The sequence below is a fragment of the Drosophila elegans genome, unplaced genomic scaffold, assembly GCF_018152505.1.
Source record: "Drosophila elegans isolate 14027-0461.03 unplaced genomic scaffold, ASM1815250v1 contig_183, whole genome shotgun sequence".
NCBI classification, from domain to species: domain Eukaryota; kingdom Metazoa; phylum Arthropoda; class Insecta; order Diptera; family Drosophilidae; genus Drosophila; species Drosophila elegans.
In genome coordinates this window covers 7,212,456-7,230,250 of record NW_024545550.1, presented here as the reverse complement: position 1 = coordinate 7,230,250, position 17,795 = coordinate 7,212,456, and the positions used below count along the sequence as shown (strand labels likewise).

Below are 17,795 nucleotides of genomic sequence, written 5' to 3'. Positions count from 1 at the left end.
GAAAAGCGAAGGCGAAGGCGAACGACACCGACAACCACTGGTGGCTAGTAGCCAGTCAGTCTGTGCTCTGCCCTGGCCAGCAGCAGACGGAACCGTGCCGCCGCGATCATATTCTACCCGGGATCCGCAGACCCCAAGACCGTGCTCTTTTATTCCGAATTTTGTTGCGTTTCGGTCTTTAGTTTGGTAAATTAACAAAGTTTTATTTTAGACGAGCCAGCCGGGCAGCTCATAAAAACGTGAAATTCGTAAACAATCAGCTTGCGGTCAGGCCAAACCAGCCAGAGATCTCCGTGTTGCATCGCTGCAGCTTTAATGGTAAACACCGAGCGTATAGCTCTTATATAACGATTAATCAGGATACCTGACAGACGTTAACACTGCCTGACAGTTTATGAGGTGGGCTGATTCTGATTTTGATGATGATTCTGATGCTGATTCTGACTCTGATGCTGATCCAAATCTGCTGGCATTGGCATTATTTATGCGGGGCATTAATTAAATACACATTTCTCAAAATTCGCTTCTTCGACGGGCTGAATAATACGGCCACATACCAAAATACAATGGCCGACACAGCAAGTAAAACAAAGGCTGAAACACAAAACAAATAAATAAATAGGCGGGTGAACGTTTCGAGATTTATTTTGTTTTGTGGTTTTTTCGACAAAAAATATATGAAATTTTGGCTTGTCAAAAGTGTCAATATAATCGCGCCCAAAAAGCGACAATTAATGCTTCTTCAGCTTTGTCAGTCAGGAATCTGTTAAAAATCTAAAAATAATACAAACAGTTTGCTGTAATTTGTGCGTGGCTAAAAAGAGACTAAAAAACGAGGAGAAAATGTTGAAAAAAAACGCTTTCGAAAGGAAAGTGGAACGTCTAATGACGCACTTCATGACGCAAGTGCACCAGCAACTCCCCCAACTCCCGATGATGCAAATGCAAATGCAGCTGCAACTGCAACTGCAAGATCTGTTCCCGGAATAGATCGCGGAAGTGGAGATAAAAGAATCTGGCGCCTTTGAGGGGGAACATCTCCCTGCTTTCTTTGGGTTTTCCCCTATCGAAAAATAAAGATTCAAGATGACACTTTTCGGTAGCCCAATTATTGTCTCGCAAACGCAAAGACGGAGAAGCGAAAATAACATAAATTTGGACGGCATCCACATGGCAGGCAGTACTAACTATGTATATGGCACTTGTGCACGCAATGCCCACCACCCACCTATTTCGAACACCCACTCGGAAGAGGCGCACCTAATATTCTCGCAAATATTCCGCAAAGAGCCGAAATAATTTTGAAAAGGAATTCGCATTTTGTCATTTATTTTTCTCGCCTGAATGTGTCCACTAATTTGCTTAATTTCTGTCACAATCCACAAGACGAAAAACCGTTTTCGAATGGGAATTTCTGGTCGTCGTGGCAACATGCAAATAAGCATAAATAAAATAAAACGGATTCTCCAAAACAACATAATTAATGGGCACGTTTTAACGGATTTGCGTGAGGCAAACAAACAGTTTAGGTCGAAATAATAGTCTACTTTCTTGAAAAAAAATATATTTTAATCATCTGCTTTAAAATTAAGAATAATATCAAAATATATTGTGTTTTAAAAATGTGAAAATTTTAATCTAAACATATTTAATGAAAAACAAATAAATAAATTTAAAAAAAAGCAATTTATATTTTTATAAATATATAAATTCTTTGCAGTCTCTATTTTTATTTTTTATTTTCTTTCCCTTAAAATATCTTTTATCGTCGACTTAAAAATCCTCACTAGTATTGTTTTGGCTGCCGCAGTTTGTCTAGTATAAAAATAAAATATTGTTTAAATTAGAGAGGTCTGGGTTGTGATGGCAAGGGGTGTGTTGGTGTGTAGGCCCAGCGAAACACCTGCCGAATGATGAAAACGGCGCCCAGCAAATGTCCCACATGTGTGCGATATGTCCGCATGACTTCATTTGCCTGGGGAACGATAATACTATAAATGGGTTAACTTCCACATCCACTTCCTCCCCCAGGAACGCGCGTTGTTCCATGTGCGTGTGGATTGCACCTTGCCAACGACCAGAGAGCCCTAGGAGGGCAGTGGAGTGTGTGCCGGATCGCGAAACTGCGCCACAATGGAGCGCAACGTGTCCACGTCGACCATCGGCCGGGATGAGGCCCGCCGTCCCCTGATGGAAGCCTATATGTTCCAGCGGCGCGTCCTGCTCGGATGCAGTCTGCTCATGGTGGTGTCCTTGCTGATATGGATAGTGGCCATCTCGACCGATCACTGGATCATCATATCAGGCGGAAAAGGTAAGAACTATTTCGATAGTTCAATTTCGCTTTTGATTTATATTTTGAATGTCCGAAAAACCATAAAAGCTTATATATATAATTTTTATTGCAATTTTAAATGCCGTTCAGCACTGTTTAGTATTTCAGTCATGTATACATTACGTATACGCAATATATTACCGGAAACTATAGTATCCTATACAGCTTTCATGTTTTGGCATTCTTTTAAAATTCATAAACAGCTTATTTTATAATATTTTGGTGACAGTGACATATTTATAACCTTAAGCTTACCTTACTGCAATTTACAATTCCGTTCAGCACTATTAAGTATTTCATTCTTGTATACTTTACGTATACGTAATATTTCACCAAAATGTACAAACATTAGGTTTTGTCATGATTTTAGAAACATAAAGATATGTTTTTAATAATCTTTTTGTGACAGTATTTGTTATTTAAATGCAGCCAAAATATATATACCACATATACATGAAACTGTTAAAACTTATACATACACCTTTAATTTAAAACTTTGTTTTTTTTTTTTTTAAGTTTTTGTTGACAGTAACGGATCTACAAAATTAGGGAAATATCCACACAAAATGAATATGTAAATTTGTATCCACACAGCTTTTTTTTTAAAGGAGGTATATTTATGTGTCCTAGAAGAAATTAGTAATTTAAATGGATTGAATGGGTAAATTCAAAAACAACATTATCAATATTATACTAATCAGACTTATGTGTTAAGCTAAAAAGTTATAAACTAAAATGAAACCTTTTTTCTCCTCCTTCGAAGGCATTTTCATCCCGGAGTCGCGGCGCTTCTTCATGTCCTCGCACTCGGGACTGTGGCGTCACTGCCGGAATACCATCGTGCCGAATGCCATGAGCAATGCCCAGGTGGTGCGCAACTTCAGCTCCATGTCGTACACCTCGCAGACGAACATCAACGAGGCCAAGCGGAATCTCTCGCACAGGGACTTCATCAAGGAGTTCGCCCAGGAGCAGCTGGTGGATACGGCGGAGAACTTCACGGAATCCGCGCGTCGTCACATGTTTGCCCACTGGGCACGCGGTGAGGAGGAGGAGTTCCAGACACTGCGCAATGCCTTCCGCAGCCTAGTCATGAGCACGGAGGACAACCAGCGGCAGATCAACGCCACGGCCATCAAGCCCATACCCATCGATCCGCTGGACGTGAAAGGCATCATTGCGAGAAAAACCTTCGGTTCGGCTCTGCAGCGGGTTAAGTACAACAACACCTGGTCGTACTACGTGATCCCCGAGGTGGCCCAACTGGCCATTTTCAGCAACTGGACGGATTACCCGCTGGTGGTGCGTCTGCTGGGCACCTACATCCGGGACATTGGCATTCCCGCCTACGTGCTGAACGATGAGCGGGTGATCCTCATCCTGGTGCCACCACTACCGCCCAAGAAGGGACAGGCCGCCTTCTACAGTTACATCCCGAACCGTAAGTGGGGAGTCATAAATTGCAGAGAACTTCTAATTTTTTTTTAATTGTTGATTTTGTGAAACATTTAAATCTTTTTATAAAGGTGTTTTGTTATAATCTTCTGGTAACAGTTTCAAATTTAGAATTTTAAAAATGAGCAGTCATAAAAGCTTGTACATATGTACATATATTATTACTTCACTTTAAAATGCCGTTCAGCACTTTTAAATACTTCAATCATGTACACAATACGTATACGTTTTATTTAATTTAAAGTATAGAATGATATACAATTTATATGTATAACTTTAGCTACATATTTAAGAATTAAACATATATTTGTTGACTTGATTTAAAAAGTATTTTTTTTTAGAGCGCTGCAAGTACATTGACATGTTTCCCAACTCCAACGCCCTGCGAAATGAGCCTGGTTTCGATGACGAACTATTGGGTAGGTACTCCCACTTTCTCTTCGGAGGCGACGGCTCCTAATTGGCAGTGGCCTGGTACTCCCTTTCAGACTACATCCGGACGCAGGCGTCCTTTGCCTGCATAACACTCTTCGTGATGAGCCTGGGAGCCGTGTTCTCCTTCTACACGTTCATGAATCCGCGCTACATGTTCAAGCGGCTGGCGGGTGGCATCCACCTGGTGGCCGCCTCCACGGCGCTGGTGGTGCTCCAGGTGCTCTTCTCCTCGATTGACTACACCAAGGAGCATCTGTTCTACGCATATCCGGACGGGGCTGAACTAACGTGAGTTGAAAACAGGAAGGGAAGCCAACTTCCATCACCCGACCACCACTTTATCCTCTGCAAGAATTTATTTACTTTCTGTAAATGATTTATTCTCCTTTTAGATATGGATATGGCGTCTACTTGGCCTGGTTCACCTTCGTGGACAATATTTTGTGCGGTGTTATGTTCCTGTGGTACTCTGGCAAGAAGAAGGGCGCCAAGGCGCCCAATGACGAGGTAGCGATGGCGGACGAGCCCACCATCATGGGCAGATAGTAACATCGGGCCACGAAGACGAGGTTTCCTTTCAATGGAATGGAATATCCTACTGCGACCAAAGACCAAAGCAACCGGCACACTCGCCGTCGTTGCTTTTCACTTCACTTTTGTTATTTGTTGTTTTTATAATGGCTGTATTTAAAATGTTCGCTTTATAACTATAAGAATCTCAAGGCAATAAAGGAATTGTTTTCAGTCAAAAGTAACTGATTATTTTTAAATTCAGATAACAGTTGGAATGCAATCGATTACTTTTTCGATTGTAGCATGGCTCTGACATGGGTGTATGCTTCAAGAGGAAACTTAGTTATTATTTCCCCATGACTATAAATTTGCAAATTTGACAAACCATTAAAGGGCTTACCATTAAATATTAAAAAAAAAAAAAAATGTATTCCCAATTAAATATATGTATTTGATCCCCTTTGAAAATTTTTCGGTCTACGACCATCTTTACTAGTGTGACCGTATTTAAGAACCTAAAACCCCATTGGAAATCAAACAGCAAGCATTTATCAATAAAAAATAAGTTTCTTGGACAAAATCGATAATTAAAATTAAACAATTTTAAATTATTTATAATAAAAACTTAACAACATTGGCAGCTGACATTTCAACAACCCCAGAATTCTCATTGGACGCAGTGCAATTAACCCTCAAAAATCTTTAAAATATTTAAAGTATAAACAAAAATGGTAATTAAAAAAATTAGTTTTTGAACTTTAAAGGGCTTTACTTAACTAGTTAAGTGCTTCAGGAACCTCTGGAACCGGATGTCTTCACCACCCATACAAAGGAGCTCTCAGCAGCGGATAAACAAAAGCTGGAGGAGCAAAACAAACGTGGTTTTGTGCCCGAATTCAAGGCCAACAAATTGGAAATTGATGCCCAGAGGAACTGGGATATATTTTACAAGCGCAATGAGACTCGTTTCTTCAAGGACCGCCACTGGACCACGCGGGAATTCCAAGAGCTGCTGGAGGACCAGGAGGCCACTGGAGGCGACAAACGCACCCTCTTCGAAGTGGGATGCGGAGTCGGCAATTTGGTATTCCCGCTAATGGAGGAGCAAACCAACGAGGAGGACTCTAGGAGATTCCATTTCTACGCCTGCGACTTTTCACCCCGAGCCGTGGAATTTGTGCGCTCCAATCCTCTATACGATTCCAGTCGGATAACAGCCTTTCAGTGCGACATCACCACGCAACAGGTGCATGAGCACATTCCTTCCGGCAGCCTGGATGTCTGCACCCTGATCTTTGTGCTCTCCGCCATCCATCCGCAAAAGTTCAGGGATGTGGTACAGAACCTGTGCAGGCTACTCAAACCAGGTGGACTTGTGCTGTTCCGGGATTATGGACTGTATGACATGGCCCAGTTGCGCTTCAAGCCGGGCAACAAGATTGCGGAAAATCTTTATGTGCGACAGGATGGCACCCGCAGCTACTTCTTTGCCCAAGAAGAAGTATCCCAGCTCTTCCAGGAGAACAACTTCGAGATAATCACCAATGCCTATGTTCACAGGAGAACTCTCAATCTCAAGGAGGGCGTGGATGTGCCACGCATCTTCCTGCAGGGAAAGTTCAGAAAGAAGAACCTCTGACCTGCGTGTTACGTATTTAGTTGTTGTATTTATTTTAAATCAATAACATGGTTCAAGTCAACGTTCAATAAATATTTGTATGTAATATTAGTTTACACATGTATATGCTAATAAGTGACAGAACTAAGAGGTTTCCTGTAAAACTCAATTGAAATTGCCTGTGGACCCAACTCAGCAACTCTGGCTGAATGTCGAGTAGATATCGAATGTGTGAGAGCGTCATCATGCTGATCATACCTAAAAACAAGTGAAATGCACCGGGATGTGTACGTTCTGTTCCCCGAAAATGGAACACATAATCTCCCTCTGACTGAGGCATTTGCAAACGATGTCTACCGAGGGCTCCGCGTGTATACAATTTGTATATAATAATTCGTGTGACTTCCTAGCAACACTTAATATATATATATATATATAACCAACAATTGGATTTGGAATACGATAATACACTCGAACAACTAAGAAAACCCATCAAATTCAACAAATTCAAACGATCCTTAATCCATAAATTCTAATCTCGATCTTCCCTCGCGCCACGGTTTTGTTCGGCTAATACACAGCGGTATAGGTGGCGGATATATATAGAGCAGGGTGGGTGGATTTTTAGGTCATGAAGCTGGCAGTTTATCTTTGGATCACTCTGAGTAAATATGCTTTGGGGACAGGCTAAAATGCAAGGTAAATATTGCACATATCCCAAAAACGAGTTTTTCTCTTTATATTAAAAAAAAATTGAAAACTCTAATGAAAGTAGCCAAGAATTATCCAAAGATAGTGAGTGCCCTTACACTTGCTCATTTTCGTATAAACTCCACCCACCCCAGTTAAGGTTTTAAATATATATATATATACTTGATACTTTACGATTTGGCTAATCGCCTTTGGAACGAGACGATCGATTGCACTACTCCGCCAGGCTGTGCTCGGCCAGCTTGCCGCCATTGCTGCTGCTGTGTCCCAGCGGCGCCAGTTCGATGCTCGAGTCGAAGCTCTTGGTGAGCAGGTCGCTGCTGGTCACCGAATTGGTGGTGCTGCTCAGCGGCGGCAGGGATGTGTTGGCATTCGCATTCATGCCGTCGTTGAGGTCGCTGTCCACGCTGAAGCTGTTGCTGCCGTTCTCGTTGATCAGCGAGAGCGTCTGCAGGGGCAGCACTTCGCCGGTGGGTTGCGACACTGGATCCGCATTGGAATTGGCCAGCTGGGAGCTGGGGCTGGAACCAGTCTCCGCCTGCAGCTGTAGCAGCGAGTTGCGCTGCGTGTGCTTGTCGAACTTGCGCTGCGGTGGCTTCGGCGGCTCCTTGTCCTTCTCTTTCTCCTTCTCCTTGTCTTTGGACTTCTTGAAGCCCGCAATTAGGGCCTTGTGGGCCTGCGCCTTGATGCCCTCCATGCTGGGCCGCATGATGGAGGTGCGCGTGCCGGAACTCTCCTTCGTCGAGGGCGACTCCTTGGAGCCCGGCTCCGTCTCCTCGGTCACGCTGGCCAGCTGTTGAGGCGCCTGCGGCATGGTGAGGTCCTGCACCTGGATGGGTATGTCGTCGGGCAGCTTTTTCGTGCGGAAGGAGGCGTTCGTAATCATGGACTTGGACACCGACGTGGTCACCGTGTTGGTGGACGGCGTCAAGGCTACACTCAGACCCATGGGTCCGTCGTTGGGCTGCCCGGAAGGATTGGCGTGCAGCGAGTTGCGCACCGCACTGGTCACCAGGATCAGTTCCGTGTACATCTCGTAAATGGCCCGGTTGTGGATGTCGTCCAGCGTTTGTATAGCTATCGTGCCATAGCCATTGAACATGGCAAAGTAAATGGCATGCACCAGTTCGATCAGGAAGGAGGCGGACAATGGAATGCGCGGTGAGGAGGGCTTGGGAAAGGTAGCTCCCGTCGCAGGATCGGAACTGTTTTAAAAACAAATAAATTAGAACGTTTAACTGATGATCTGATGATCAACTCACCCGTAACTCATGCGATGCCCGTGACCTGACTTTGTGGTGAATCCCTGATTTACCAGCTGCGACGTGACGCGACACAAGTGGAGCAGCGAGGACTTCTGCGTCTGGCTGACCTGCTGGTTGTAGCAGAACAGCAGCGCCGTAAGGATGCGCATGCGATTCTGGGCATGGATCGACTCGATGCGCTGGTGCGGCCCCCACTTGACCTCCCGGTTGCAGTTTTCCTCCCAGCGACGCAGATCGGTCATGGGCAGGTTCTTGACCTCGTGGTAGACGGAGGTCTGCGCCAGGATGGGCATGCGGAAGGCCACCACCCGCTGTCCGCCGTCATCGGTGGACACCTCGCCGTTGTAAATGCAGATGAGTAGCGTCTCCACGCCGCGGGCGGCCTTCTTATCGCCGCCGGCCACCGAGTGCAAGTATGTGTACACGAGCACCGGGATGAACTGCAGCGGGAACTTGTGGAGGGTCAGCTCCGGCGAGCGGTAGAAGGCCAGTAGTTGCTGGCAGATGTCGTGCACCATGGATTCATTGCGCTGTCGCTCGTTGAAGATGGTGAAAATGGCCTCGGCGATTTCGGGGTCCGTTTCGTGCTCAACCACAAAGGCCTCCGCCTCGGCGGGTTGGCCCCGCGTCCGCTGGTAATCCGCCAGCCAATCCCTGACCAGTTCCGCCATCGTCGCTGCTCCGAAGTGGTCACAGAATCTGTGGAATGTGGATGTGCAATCCAATCAGCCAAGCCTTCAATGCTGGACCTTCAGGTGGCCGTCTGCTCACCTTGACCTGGCTGTAAGTTGGGATCCTAGGTGCTATGGTGCCTATGGTGTGCTTGGAAGGTAGCGTCAGGTTTCCGTACCCTGGGTTATGTGGTAGCAGTGGCTAATTAATTTATCGCCCGTCTCCGCTGCTGCTCCTCTTAATTTTTTTCCCCAAATATGACAGGGCTGCATCACAATGTGGCCAGACTTTCCGTTTCTTCAAGACCGTATACGCTTGTTCTGGTATTAAATTTATTTACGTTTACTTGTGGTATATCCTAACGGCGGTTTTATTATGAAAAATTTTTCAAAACTTGTATATGTAATTTTAAAATCCAAGAAACAACGTTACTCTGTGCACTAATTGTGTAACACACACACATCCCTTCACAACCTAAGCCCCATCCAGGATTTATCCAATCCCATGAAAGAAAACTCTTAAATAATCCCCTAGTTTCTAAAAAATTACAATTTAACTTCAAAATATAAGCTAAATACAAGTTTTGTCAGAAAAAAAGGAAATGTATACAAATAATAGGAAATCTAATAATATTGAGCTAAATAAGAAAACCCCAAATAAATATGACTTTTTATTAGTTCTTAGCTTTAATATAAGTAAGCATTGAATAATTTATTTAATTTTATTTTGTTTACTACCATTAAAGTAATTATGCTTGTCTTGACCTTAATTTAGATTTAAAAATAATATCTACTATGTTACCCTAACTTTAAAATGCATTAAAAGTTGCCTTTATTTAAGTTTACTCCTTATATTCTGTATATTGGGAATAAAGTAATTTTGCTTGGCTTGATTTTAATTTATATATGAAAATTAAAGCATGTTTGGGAATAAATTGCTTTGTCATTTAATCTATTCTTGTAATAATTGTAATTGCAATTATTAAATTGAGCAATTATATTTAAGTATTAACTACAAACTCTCATGAGCTTATACACATATAATTGAACGATCCTATTGAGACCAACATATGTAGTTCGGAGAGTATTTATGGAATAGCACAATTGCACAAAAATCACGTCCAATCACTTCATTAGATTCCTTACAATGTCCACGGGGAATGGGAAGACGTAGGATCTGGTGTTATCGTTGCAAATGGAGTTCAGCGTTTGTAGGTAGCGCAGCTGTAAAGCAATTGGGTTGGTCTCCATGATGTCGGCGGCCTCCTTCAATGCCTTGACCGCATCCCGCTCTCCTTGGGCGGCGGCCACCTTGGCCTTTGCCTCCCGCATCGCCTCCTGCTCCACGGCCAACGCACGCTTCAGTTGATCCGGCATGAAGATCTCCTTTCTAGCGAACATACAGATGGGGGATTAATAGTTGAAGTAAAAGCAAAAGTTTACATACATCTCCACCCTCTCCACACGCACTCCCCAAGGCTCTGTGGAGTTGTACAGTATACCTTCGATCTGGTTGGACAGGTACTCCTTGGAGGAAAGCAGATCCATTAGCTTGTGGGTGCCGGCCACGGTGCGCAGCGTAGTCATGGCCAGCTTCTCGGTGGCCTCCTCCGGATCGTAAACCTGCAGCATCGCATCCAATGGGCTTTTAATGCTGTAGTACACAACTCCATCAATGCTGATGGTCACCGAGTCGCGAGTTAGGATCGCCTGTCTATCCAAGTCAAACGACCTGGTGCGTATATCCACGACAACGATGTCATCGATGCAGGGCACCAGGAAAATGACGCCCGGTCCCCTGGGCAGTTTGGTACGCAGCCGACCCAGTCGCAGCACCACCGCCCGCTCGTACTCCGACATGACCCTGATGCAGCAGATAAGGGACCACGGCAACGTCAGGACTATCAGAATGATCGAAAGCACATAAAATGTTTTCTCCGCACACGACGGGGGTACATTTTCACCTGTTTGTAAACAGGGTCTTTGGGAATTACGTAGTTGGCATTGCGGAACGCTCACTTGTTTTCACATTACGCTGCGGCAAGATCGATTCATCGTGGAATATGTTTACCGAGGAGCTCTGGGCCAATACCGCAGGATCAGTCATTACAGTAGATTTAGCAGGTTGTTGTTTATGGTGACAGTGTATTCGACTACGACTATGGACAATAAATAAACTCTCGAATAGAGTTCTGTCATCTAATGTGTACTCATGAAAATTGGCTAGTAGATGGAAGAATGGAATCCGTTTGGTCTTCGCTAGCTGAGCGGATGTTGCATATCCTGGGCCAGCTCCACACGTCTTCGAGGTCGCCAAAGCTCCAGCAGGCGCATCATAAAGTGGGCCACTACGAAGAAGACGAGGAACCAGGATCCGTGCTGCCACACAGCAAACACCAGCTCACTGGTGGTGAAGGAGCGCTCCTGGAGTATCCGATCGTATACCTTCACAGTGCGGAGGGCCACGTCCTCCCAGTTGTACAGCGTCTCCACCAGCTCGTTACATTTGTAGGGACACATCACTGGTTCTGTGTGATGGATACACTGATCCGCGGGAGGAGCCGAGGATGATGGCAATTGCGGAAAAGCATCCACTTTCTTGCGACGTCGCCGTTTTCCTTTTCCATTGCCGTTCTCCGACGGCAAGTGTCCATTGGCAAGAGGAGGGCTAACCTTAAAGGAGCTCTTTTGATGTCGCTCGATGGCCACCAAAATGGCAGCGTGTATGGCATCTATGTCTGGCTCCGCCAGCAGTATCAAGCTCTTTGGCAGCACCTCTGGAATTCCGCCCACACAGGTGGACACCACTTGCAGGCCACAGGAAGCAGCCTCAACGATGGCCATGCAGTAGGCCTCAGTCAGTGAGGTATTCACGAAGATGTGGCCACGCACCAGGACATCGCGTACCTTGGCGTGCTCCACAGCACCCACCATTTCCACTCTGTCCTGCATGTTGGTCTTTTCGCGAATCTCCTCCAGCAGATCCCGCTTGGGACCATCGCCGACAATGATGAAGTTCACATTTGGAATTTTCTTGAAGCGGGGAATAATGCCGGCCAGCAGATCTATGCCTTTTCGGTAGACCAGACGCGAAGCCACCACAATGTTAACTGGGAAAACAGAACTCAGTTAGTGTGGGGAGCTATTCAAGGGAAGGGAATGCTCACTTGTGTCATTGCTGGGACGCTGACCAGGATCAGGCGTAAATAAGGCAGTGTCCACAGCATTGGGAATGACGGAAACTCGATGTTTGGCCACTCGAGCGCGCAAGACCGTGTTCTCCTTGCCAATGTGGGACACACAGATGGCGTGGTTAACCATGCCCAGATTGACCTCCAGCAGATTGTTGGTCAGGGCGGCGGACAGGTCCGCAAAGCCAAACAGGCTGTGATCGGTGAAGACAGTCTGGAAGAAGGGGAATTGATTAGCTATCTTTTGGGGGAGGGTTGAGCAAACCCACCTTTAAACCCAGCAGGGAGCCCACCATCAGTGCCTCGTGGGCCAGAGCACTGAACGCGGAGTGACCATGGACCACGTCCACGCGCTCCCGGAGGAGAACCGCCCGCAACATGGGCACATTGCAGACGGCAGTGGGCAGAATGCACTGGTTGTAGCACACCTTGATGGGCAGATAGTAGACCTTCAGGCCACCTGTCACATAGCGAACGCCACTGCAGTTCCCGTAGGCGTGGGTCAGCACCACAATCTAGTGGGGGAGATACGAATAAGTAGTTTAAATAGTCGTTATCTTCCTTGGCAAATGCGGAAATTGGCAATAATCACCTTGTGACCCAGGCTGAGCAGCATTTGCGAGAGGTTGTAGACGTGTTCCTCCACCCCTCCGATGCTCGGGTAGAAGAAGTCCGACACCATGCAGATGCGCATCTTTCACTCTTCTGGGTCTTTTGGGACTTCCAGTGAGCTGACATTCCACATAAAACAAATAAATGCAAAAACTTAAACAAAATCGGCACAACGAAAATCGACAGTGTGGCGCAATGCCAAAGAGCGGTCGATGGCGCAGTGTTGGAAAGTGGCGGAAAAAGGACTGGTACTTTAATAAAAATCAAATATCTCAAGAGATAAATAAATGTGGAATAAACGTAATGTTCTTGATATTATTTGTTTTCCTAGGAAGCTTAATAAATTTTACATATTTTCATTAATTCACTTTTAAACCTAATACTTTTTTAATGTACGTATTTCCATTGATCCACTTAAAAACTTTCTTAGCTGGAGGCATAATACTTGGAATAAATTTATCTTTCCTGAGTATTTATTTCCCTTAATATAATAAATAACCTAATTATTTAGTAATACATTATTACTATTTCATTCATAGCTGGAGGAATTATATTTGGATCCTCGTCCATTCTAAAAACTACCAAGCTCCTCAAAAAACAACTACGTAATCGGTAACATGTTCATTAAATATATATTTTATTGTAGAAATTGACCTGAGAATTGATTATGTACAACTGATGTTTTACACTGAACTATTTTTTACTTAATCTAGGTTGAACAAATATAGGTACTATTTTTTACTCCACCTAGGTACAATTAATAGCTTTCTGCATATTCTTTGGAATTTTTCGCGGATGCTAGTGCGGTCACACTTGGCTTACAAGGGAGAGGGGGAGACGTTTTTGTTTCTTGGCTGGTATCTTCATGGCTGAAACATGCAGAATTCCAAGGCCAAAATGGACGAATTCAAGAGCAAATTCTTGGACATACTGCACAAACAGGTAGCTGGTAACCATATGGTTGAGTAACAATCAAAGCTAACTCCTTTTTCGCTGCTTCCCGACCACCAAACAAAAATAAAACCACCCACGCACACACAGACGAACCGTCAAATGAAAATTCCTGCGATGGGATTTTCGGATTATTTCATCCAAACGGTGACCACGGACGCCTCGCCCAGCCATGAAGTGGACGCCACGGATTCGGCGGCAGCCACCTCTTCCGCTTCCGGAGAGTCGAACGCACAAAAGTCGGACCAGGAGATCCTGGAGGGCATCGAGCAGTGCTACTACAGCCCCGACAGCAATCCGCAGCTGTACGAGCTCAAGGTAAACCAGGTTGCAAAACTACTAACCTATGGCATTAATCACACCCCATCACGATCTGTACCCGTAGAAAGTTCTCAACGATGGCATTGACAACGAGCTGATCGAGGTCACCATTGCACAACTGCGCACTCAGCAGAAGGTTCTCACCAAGCAGGTGCTGCAGAACATCCTGGAGCAGCGCAACGCCTGCAGCAGTGAGTTCGCGGCCATCAACGACACCCAGAAGAAGCTTGAGGAGTCGCTGTGGACATGCCAGAAGGCGAGATCCTATCTAAACTTTGCCCGCACAAACCTAACGACCACCAGTTTGGAGATCCTGGCCAGCTACCGCAAACGAGAGGTGCTCAAGGAAGTGCTGGACACGCTGGTGGCCATCAAGAAGCTGGTGGGAAATGAAAATAACTTGTTTCTATTATCATTTTTAATAACACTCGTTCTGCTACAGCGCACCACAGATGTGGAGGTACAGAAGCTGTTGGCTGATCACAACTATAGTGCCGCCATCGCCTTGCTGCTCCAGTGCAAGAGCTCCGCCGAGGCCTACATGCAGTTTAACTGCGTGCAATCGCTCTCAAAGAAGCTGCAGGAGACCATGCTGCTCATGGAGTTTCAGCTGGACACGGTGCTCAATGAGATGGTACTCGGTTTCGATGGGCGCAAGTACGCCAAGCTGCAGGAGGCCTACAAGCTGGCCAACAAATCGCTGATGGCCATGGACCAGCTGCACATCAACTACATATCGGCCATTCACTCGTCCGTGAATGCGGTGTTGTGTGGTTACAGCGATCCCGGCCAGGACGATCAGGCCAAGCCGCTCTACGAGCAGCTGTGCGAACAGCTAAGTGTGGATAAGCTACTGCCCTGCCTGATTAGTCTATGCAAGACCTTCTGGACCATCCTGGCCTCCTACTACCAGGTGGTGATGTGGCACAACAACTACAAGCTGTACGGACAGGAGGAGGAGGACTCCCCAGACGTTTACATTCAGCAGAAGCTGAAAAAGGGACAGTCGCGTGTGTGGAACGACATTCTGACCAAGGTGTGCCTGTTTCTGCAGGCGGCCAAGTTGACGGCGCTCAAATACGACCAGTTTATCCAGGTGTTGTCCGTGGTGCAGCGTTTGAAGAAAGTTGGTCAGGAGTTCTGCGGCGAGCAGTCGGAGAAACTGATCGAAACGATGCAGCAGCAGAGCGAGGAGTTCTTCCGGCGCTACCACATATGCTGTGTGGAGGAAATCTGTCTTTTCCTCGACAACGAATCCTGGACACAGGTTGACTCATTTGCGCACATCCTGCAGTTGCCTGTAAGTAATTCGATAACCTTAGGGGATGAAAACTACAGCTTTTTCCCTGCAGGAATTCCGATCGGTTAGGCACACTCTTAGACGCCACAAATCGCCGACAGCAGCATTGCTGGCCTCATCCAATAACTCTCCAATCAGTAACAATAACTGCGACGAGCTGGTTTCCGTGCACTCTCAGGATGGCGGCAGCTCCATTTACGGTTCCTACGGATATTTTCTTAGATTCTCCGAGAAGAGTTCGCCCTTCGATGGAGGATTGGATGCAGCCATGTTGGAGGAGGACATTCTGTCCGGCATCGTGGACGAGGCCTCCTGTTATTTCAGTGAGGAGAGCGATGACGAACAGAAGAGTCTGCAGAGCAAGGAGTTTGATGACACCAGCAAGTAAATAGCTCTATCTTTTACTCTGACAAGTTATTAAATTGTAATCTTTTTTATAGTCAACTTCTGGTAAACAACACCGCCCTGAATGTTTTGCGCTGCATTGGTCGTTACCTGCAGATGTGCAAGCTGTTGCACTGCATATCTCCAAAGATCGTGTCCTGTATGCTGGAATTGATTGACTTTTATGCCTATGCTGTGCATGAAATTTTCGGCAAGGATGCAGTAAGCTTTTATACCACAACCTATCATGAACCATGTTATAACCAAATCTATATTTTAGCCTGTAGCAACAGATAATATGTATACTCCACGACTGGAGCAACGATTGCGTTCAGTGGAGGCGAACATCCTGTCTCAAATTAAGTTGTGGCCAATCAACTTTTCCTCGCTGGTAATTTGATTGTCTTATTCTTTCCATCTTAAGATGCTTAACACATCCTTTTGCAGGCCAACAACGAGCTGGCTAATCCGGACACACTCTACGGCCTCTCACAGCGCATTGTGGCTGTGGAGGCGGGTCGCAGCATGATCCAGCAGTTCCACATCCTCCAGCACTATCTAAACCATTTGCTGCCCCTCGCCGATCGTCCCATGCTGGCTAGCTACCTGGAGTACAGCAATTATATGCTGGACCTGGCCAAACCCGTTTACACGTGCGTCACGTCGCGCGTCATCGATTTGTCGGCCATTCTGGCTCAAATGGCCAAGGTTAAGTGGGATGTGAATCATGTGATACACCAGCACAGCAGCTACAGCGATGTTCTAAACAGGGTAGGGTACAAAATACTTTAAATAACATGTACATTACTAACTGACAACGATTATTGGCAGAACATTCAAAGCTTTGCCATGTGTCTGGAGGAGATTGCCAAGGAGGTGCCGGTCCCCAGCAAGCATGTATGGAATTCGATGGCCCATGTGGCCACTCACCTATTGGTAGAGGGGTAAGTTTTTGGCTTTCTATATCCCGGAATTATTTGATTACAATTTAACGTCTTTCAGCTTCGCTAATGTGAAGAAATGCTCGGCTGGAGGACGCGCTCTAATGCAGCTGGACTTTGCCAACTTCATGTCGTTCCTGGAGCTAATCTCGAACCAGAAGTATCCACAGCATCGCTCCTACGTTGATGTTTTTATCAAAACGTACTACTTTGCACCCGACCAGTTTGAGCAGTGGATCGAACAGCAGCGCCTGGGGGATGAATACTCTGCGAGGCAGTTGACCAGCCTTATTCAGTGCATTTGCATCAGCGACAAGCGAACAAGGCAAAGGCTTCTGCAGCTGCTGGATGTTGGAATGGCCAATGGGGTCACCACAACGACGACGCCGACAACAACGCCGCAGAAGAACAACCACGGATCCGTAACAGGCTCAAATCTGAGCAGCGTTATCTGAGCACTCCCAAAAGATTATTTTTATTTGTTATAACCCCTGGCTAACCTTGTTAGTAGATCAATCTCGTGACATTCTTTATGTGTATGTAACATTCCGTTTAGTGCAAATTAACATTGTGTTTAGGCTAAAGATTCTACCTTAGATATACAGGCGATCTCCATGATGTACTTCGTTTCGAATTTCGAATCTCTAAAACCCCCTCTTAAGTGCAATCCCAGCTCTCTATTTCGCTAACTCAGATGCAACGCAATTGGCAATCTTGGTAGTTGATAATTAATAATTGGCAATTGGTTCATCGTTCACCGTGACTTAAGTACCTAGAGAAAGCAGACGACATATATACACACAAAACACGTATAATTAAGATGCATAAATACCTATTTATTTTACTACCTATATTTGTAATATTTATTTGCAGCAGGAAACAGACAAATAATTGTAAATCAACTCAAATGTAATGGGCGGCATGTCGAACGAACACACACCATTAACTATTTAGCAACTGTAATGAAATAACAAAGATTACATATTTTGAGATATGCATATTACAAACACTGCAATTTGTGTCTAATCATTTGGGGGAGTTTCTTTTCAATGGCATGACTTTCACCAGTTTGCCTACAATATAAATAGGGGG

At 45.4% G+C, this 17,795-nt stretch overlaps 6 protein-coding genes across 8 annotated transcripts; 3 read left to right on the top strand and 3 right to left on the bottom strand.

Annotated features, from left to right (window-relative positions):
* Positions 1 to 42: 42 nt before the first annotated feature.
* Positions 43 to 4,980, top strand: LOC108144523. Of its 2 annotated transcripts, none has more exons than XM_017269472.2 (6): positions 43 to 318; positions 2,032 to 2,314; positions 3,099 to 3,776; positions 4,132 to 4,209; positions 4,279 to 4,513; positions 4,618 to 4,980. In XM_017269472.2, the coding sequence occupies exons 2-6, from the start codon at positions 2,134 to 2,136 to the stop codon at positions 4,769 to 4,771; spliced, it is 1,326 nt and encodes a 441-aa protein (XP_017124961.1). In that variant the 5' UTR covers positions 43 to 318; positions 2,032 to 2,133; the 3' UTR covers positions 4,772 to 4,980. The 2 variants fall into 2 exon arrangements, with proteins under 2 accessions (XP_017124961.1, XP_017124960.1); XM_017269471.2 differs by having other exon boundaries at positions 4,258 to 4,513.
* Positions 4,981 to 5,154: 174 nt separating this feature from the next.
* On the top strand, positions 5,155 to 6,437 carry LOC108144713 (tRNA N(3)-methylcytidine methyltransferase METTL6). Its single transcript, XM_017269806.2, has 2 exons — positions 5,155 to 5,469; positions 5,532 to 6,437. Exons 1-2 carry the CDS (start codon positions 5,467 to 5,469, stop codon positions 6,375 to 6,377), a joined length of 849 nt encoding a protein of 282 aa, XP_017125295.1. The 5' UTR covers positions 5,155 to 5,466; the 3' UTR covers positions 6,378 to 6,437.
* LOC108144711 (hyccin) lies at positions 6,380 to 9,274 on the bottom strand. Its single transcript, XM_017269804.2, has 3 exons — positions 9,104 to 9,274; positions 8,330 to 9,031; positions 6,380 to 8,272 (listed from the first exon to the last, which is right to left on the bottom strand). Exons 2-3 carry the CDS (start codon positions 9,001 to 9,003, stop codon positions 7,282 to 7,284), a joined length of 1,665 nt encoding a protein of 554 aa, XP_017125293.1. The 5' UTR covers positions 9,004 to 9,031; positions 9,104 to 9,274; the 3' UTR covers positions 6,380 to 7,281.
* A 652-nt stretch (positions 9,275 to 9,926) lies between these two features.
* Positions 9,927 to 11,131, bottom strand: LOC108144833 (band 7 protein AGAP004871). Of its 2 annotated transcripts, none has more exons than XM_017269970.1 (3): positions 11,023 to 11,131; positions 10,451 to 10,967; positions 9,927 to 10,393 (listed from the first exon to the last, which is right to left on the bottom strand). In XM_017269970.1, the coding sequence occupies exons 1-3, from the start codon at positions 11,108 to 11,110 to the stop codon at positions 10,129 to 10,131; spliced, it is 870 nt and encodes a 289-aa protein (XP_017125459.1). In that variant the 5' UTR covers positions 11,111 to 11,131; the 3' UTR covers positions 9,927 to 10,128. The 2 variants fall into 2 exon arrangements, with proteins under 2 accessions (XP_017125459.1, XP_041563487.1); XM_041707553.1 differs by having other exon boundaries at positions 10,258 to 10,393; positions 10,506 to 10,967.
* LOC108144832 (phosphatidylinositol N-acetylglucosaminyltransferase subunit A) lies at positions 11,129 to 13,023 on the bottom strand. The gene is made up of 4 exons (XM_017269969.2): positions 12,787 to 13,023; positions 12,464 to 12,709; positions 12,171 to 12,408; positions 11,129 to 12,113 (listed from the first exon to the last, which is right to left on the bottom strand). The coding sequence occupies exons 1-4, from the start codon at positions 12,886 to 12,888 to the stop codon at positions 11,263 to 11,265; spliced, it is 1,437 nt and encodes a 478-aa protein (XP_017125458.1). The 5' UTR covers positions 12,889 to 13,023; the 3' UTR covers positions 11,129 to 11,262.
* A 595-nt stretch (positions 13,024 to 13,618) lies between these two features.
* LOC108144753 (syndetin) lies at positions 13,619 to 17,718 on the top strand. Its single transcript, XM_017269857.2, has 10 exons — positions 13,619 to 13,748; positions 13,848 to 14,075; positions 14,143 to 14,460; positions 14,521 to 15,378; positions 15,431 to 15,762; positions 15,819 to 15,984; positions 16,043 to 16,153; positions 16,210 to 16,533; positions 16,594 to 16,706; positions 16,765 to 17,718. The coding sequence occupies exons 1-10, from the start codon at positions 13,683 to 13,685 to the stop codon at positions 17,156 to 17,158; spliced, it is 2,910 nt and encodes a 969-aa protein (XP_017125346.1). The 5' UTR covers positions 13,619 to 13,682; the 3' UTR covers positions 17,159 to 17,718.
* Positions 17,719 to 17,795: the final 77 nt, after the last annotated feature.

Excerpts from the sequence above, each read along its gene's own strand:
- LOC108144523 (XM_017269471.2), top strand. The coding sequence starts at position 2,134 with ATGGAGCGCAACGTGTCCACGTCGACCATCGGCCGGGATGAGGCCCGC. Across the intron at positions 2,315-3,098 it reads CATCATATCAGGCGGAAAAG|GCATTTTCATCCCGGAGTCG; the intron begins GTAAGAACTATT and ends CCTCCTTCGAAG. Across the intron at positions 4,210-4,257 it reads TTTCGATGACGAACTATTGG|TGGCCTGGTACTCCCTTTCA; the intron begins GTAGGTACTCCC and ends CCTAATTGGCAG.
- LOC108144711 (XM_017269804.2), bottom strand. The coding sequence starts at position 9,003 with ATGGCGGAACTGGTCAGGGATTGGCTGGCGGATTACCAGCGGACGCGG. Across the intron at positions 8,273-8,329 it reads GGGCATCGCATGAGTTACGG|TTCCGATCCTGCGACGGGAG; the intron begins GTGAGTTGATCA and ends TTTTTAAAACAG.
- LOC108144833 (XM_017269970.1), bottom strand. The coding sequence starts at position 11,110 with ATGACTGATCCTGCGGTATTGGCCCAGAGCTCCTCGGTAAACATATTC. Across the intron at positions 10,968-11,022 it reads GCAGCGTAATGTGAAAACAA|GTGAAAATGTACCCCCGTCG; the intron begins GTGAGCGTTCCG and ends GTTTACAAACAG. Across the intron at positions 10,394-10,450 it reads CGTGTGGAGAGGGTGGAGAT|AAAGGAGATCTTCATGCCGG; the intron begins GTATGTAAACTT and ends TATGTTCGCTAG.
- LOC108144832 (XM_017269969.2), bottom strand. The coding sequence starts at position 12,888 with ATGCGCATCTGCATGGTGTCGGACTTCTTCTACCCGAGCATCGGAGGG. Across the intron at positions 12,409-12,463 it reads GCTCCCTGCTGGGTTTAAAG|ACTGTCTTCACCGATCACAG; the intron begins GTGGGTTTGCTC and ends CCCTTCTTCCAG. Across the intron at positions 12,114-12,170 it reads GCGTCCCAGCAATGACACAA|TTAACATTGTGGTGGCTTCG; the intron begins GTGAGCATTCCC and ends CTGTTTTCCCAG.
- LOC108144753 (XM_017269857.2), top strand. The coding sequence starts at position 13,683 with ATGCAGAATTCCAAGGCCAAAATGGACGAATTCAAGAGCAAATTCTTG. Across the intron at positions 13,749-13,847 it reads TGGACATACTGCACAAACAG|ACGAACCGTCAAATGAAAAT; the intron begins GTAGCTGGTAAC and ends ACGCACACACAG. Across the intron at positions 15,379-15,430 it reads CGCACATCCTGCAGTTGCCT|GAATTCCGATCGGTTAGGCA; the intron begins GTAAGTAATTCG and ends TTTTCCCTGCAG.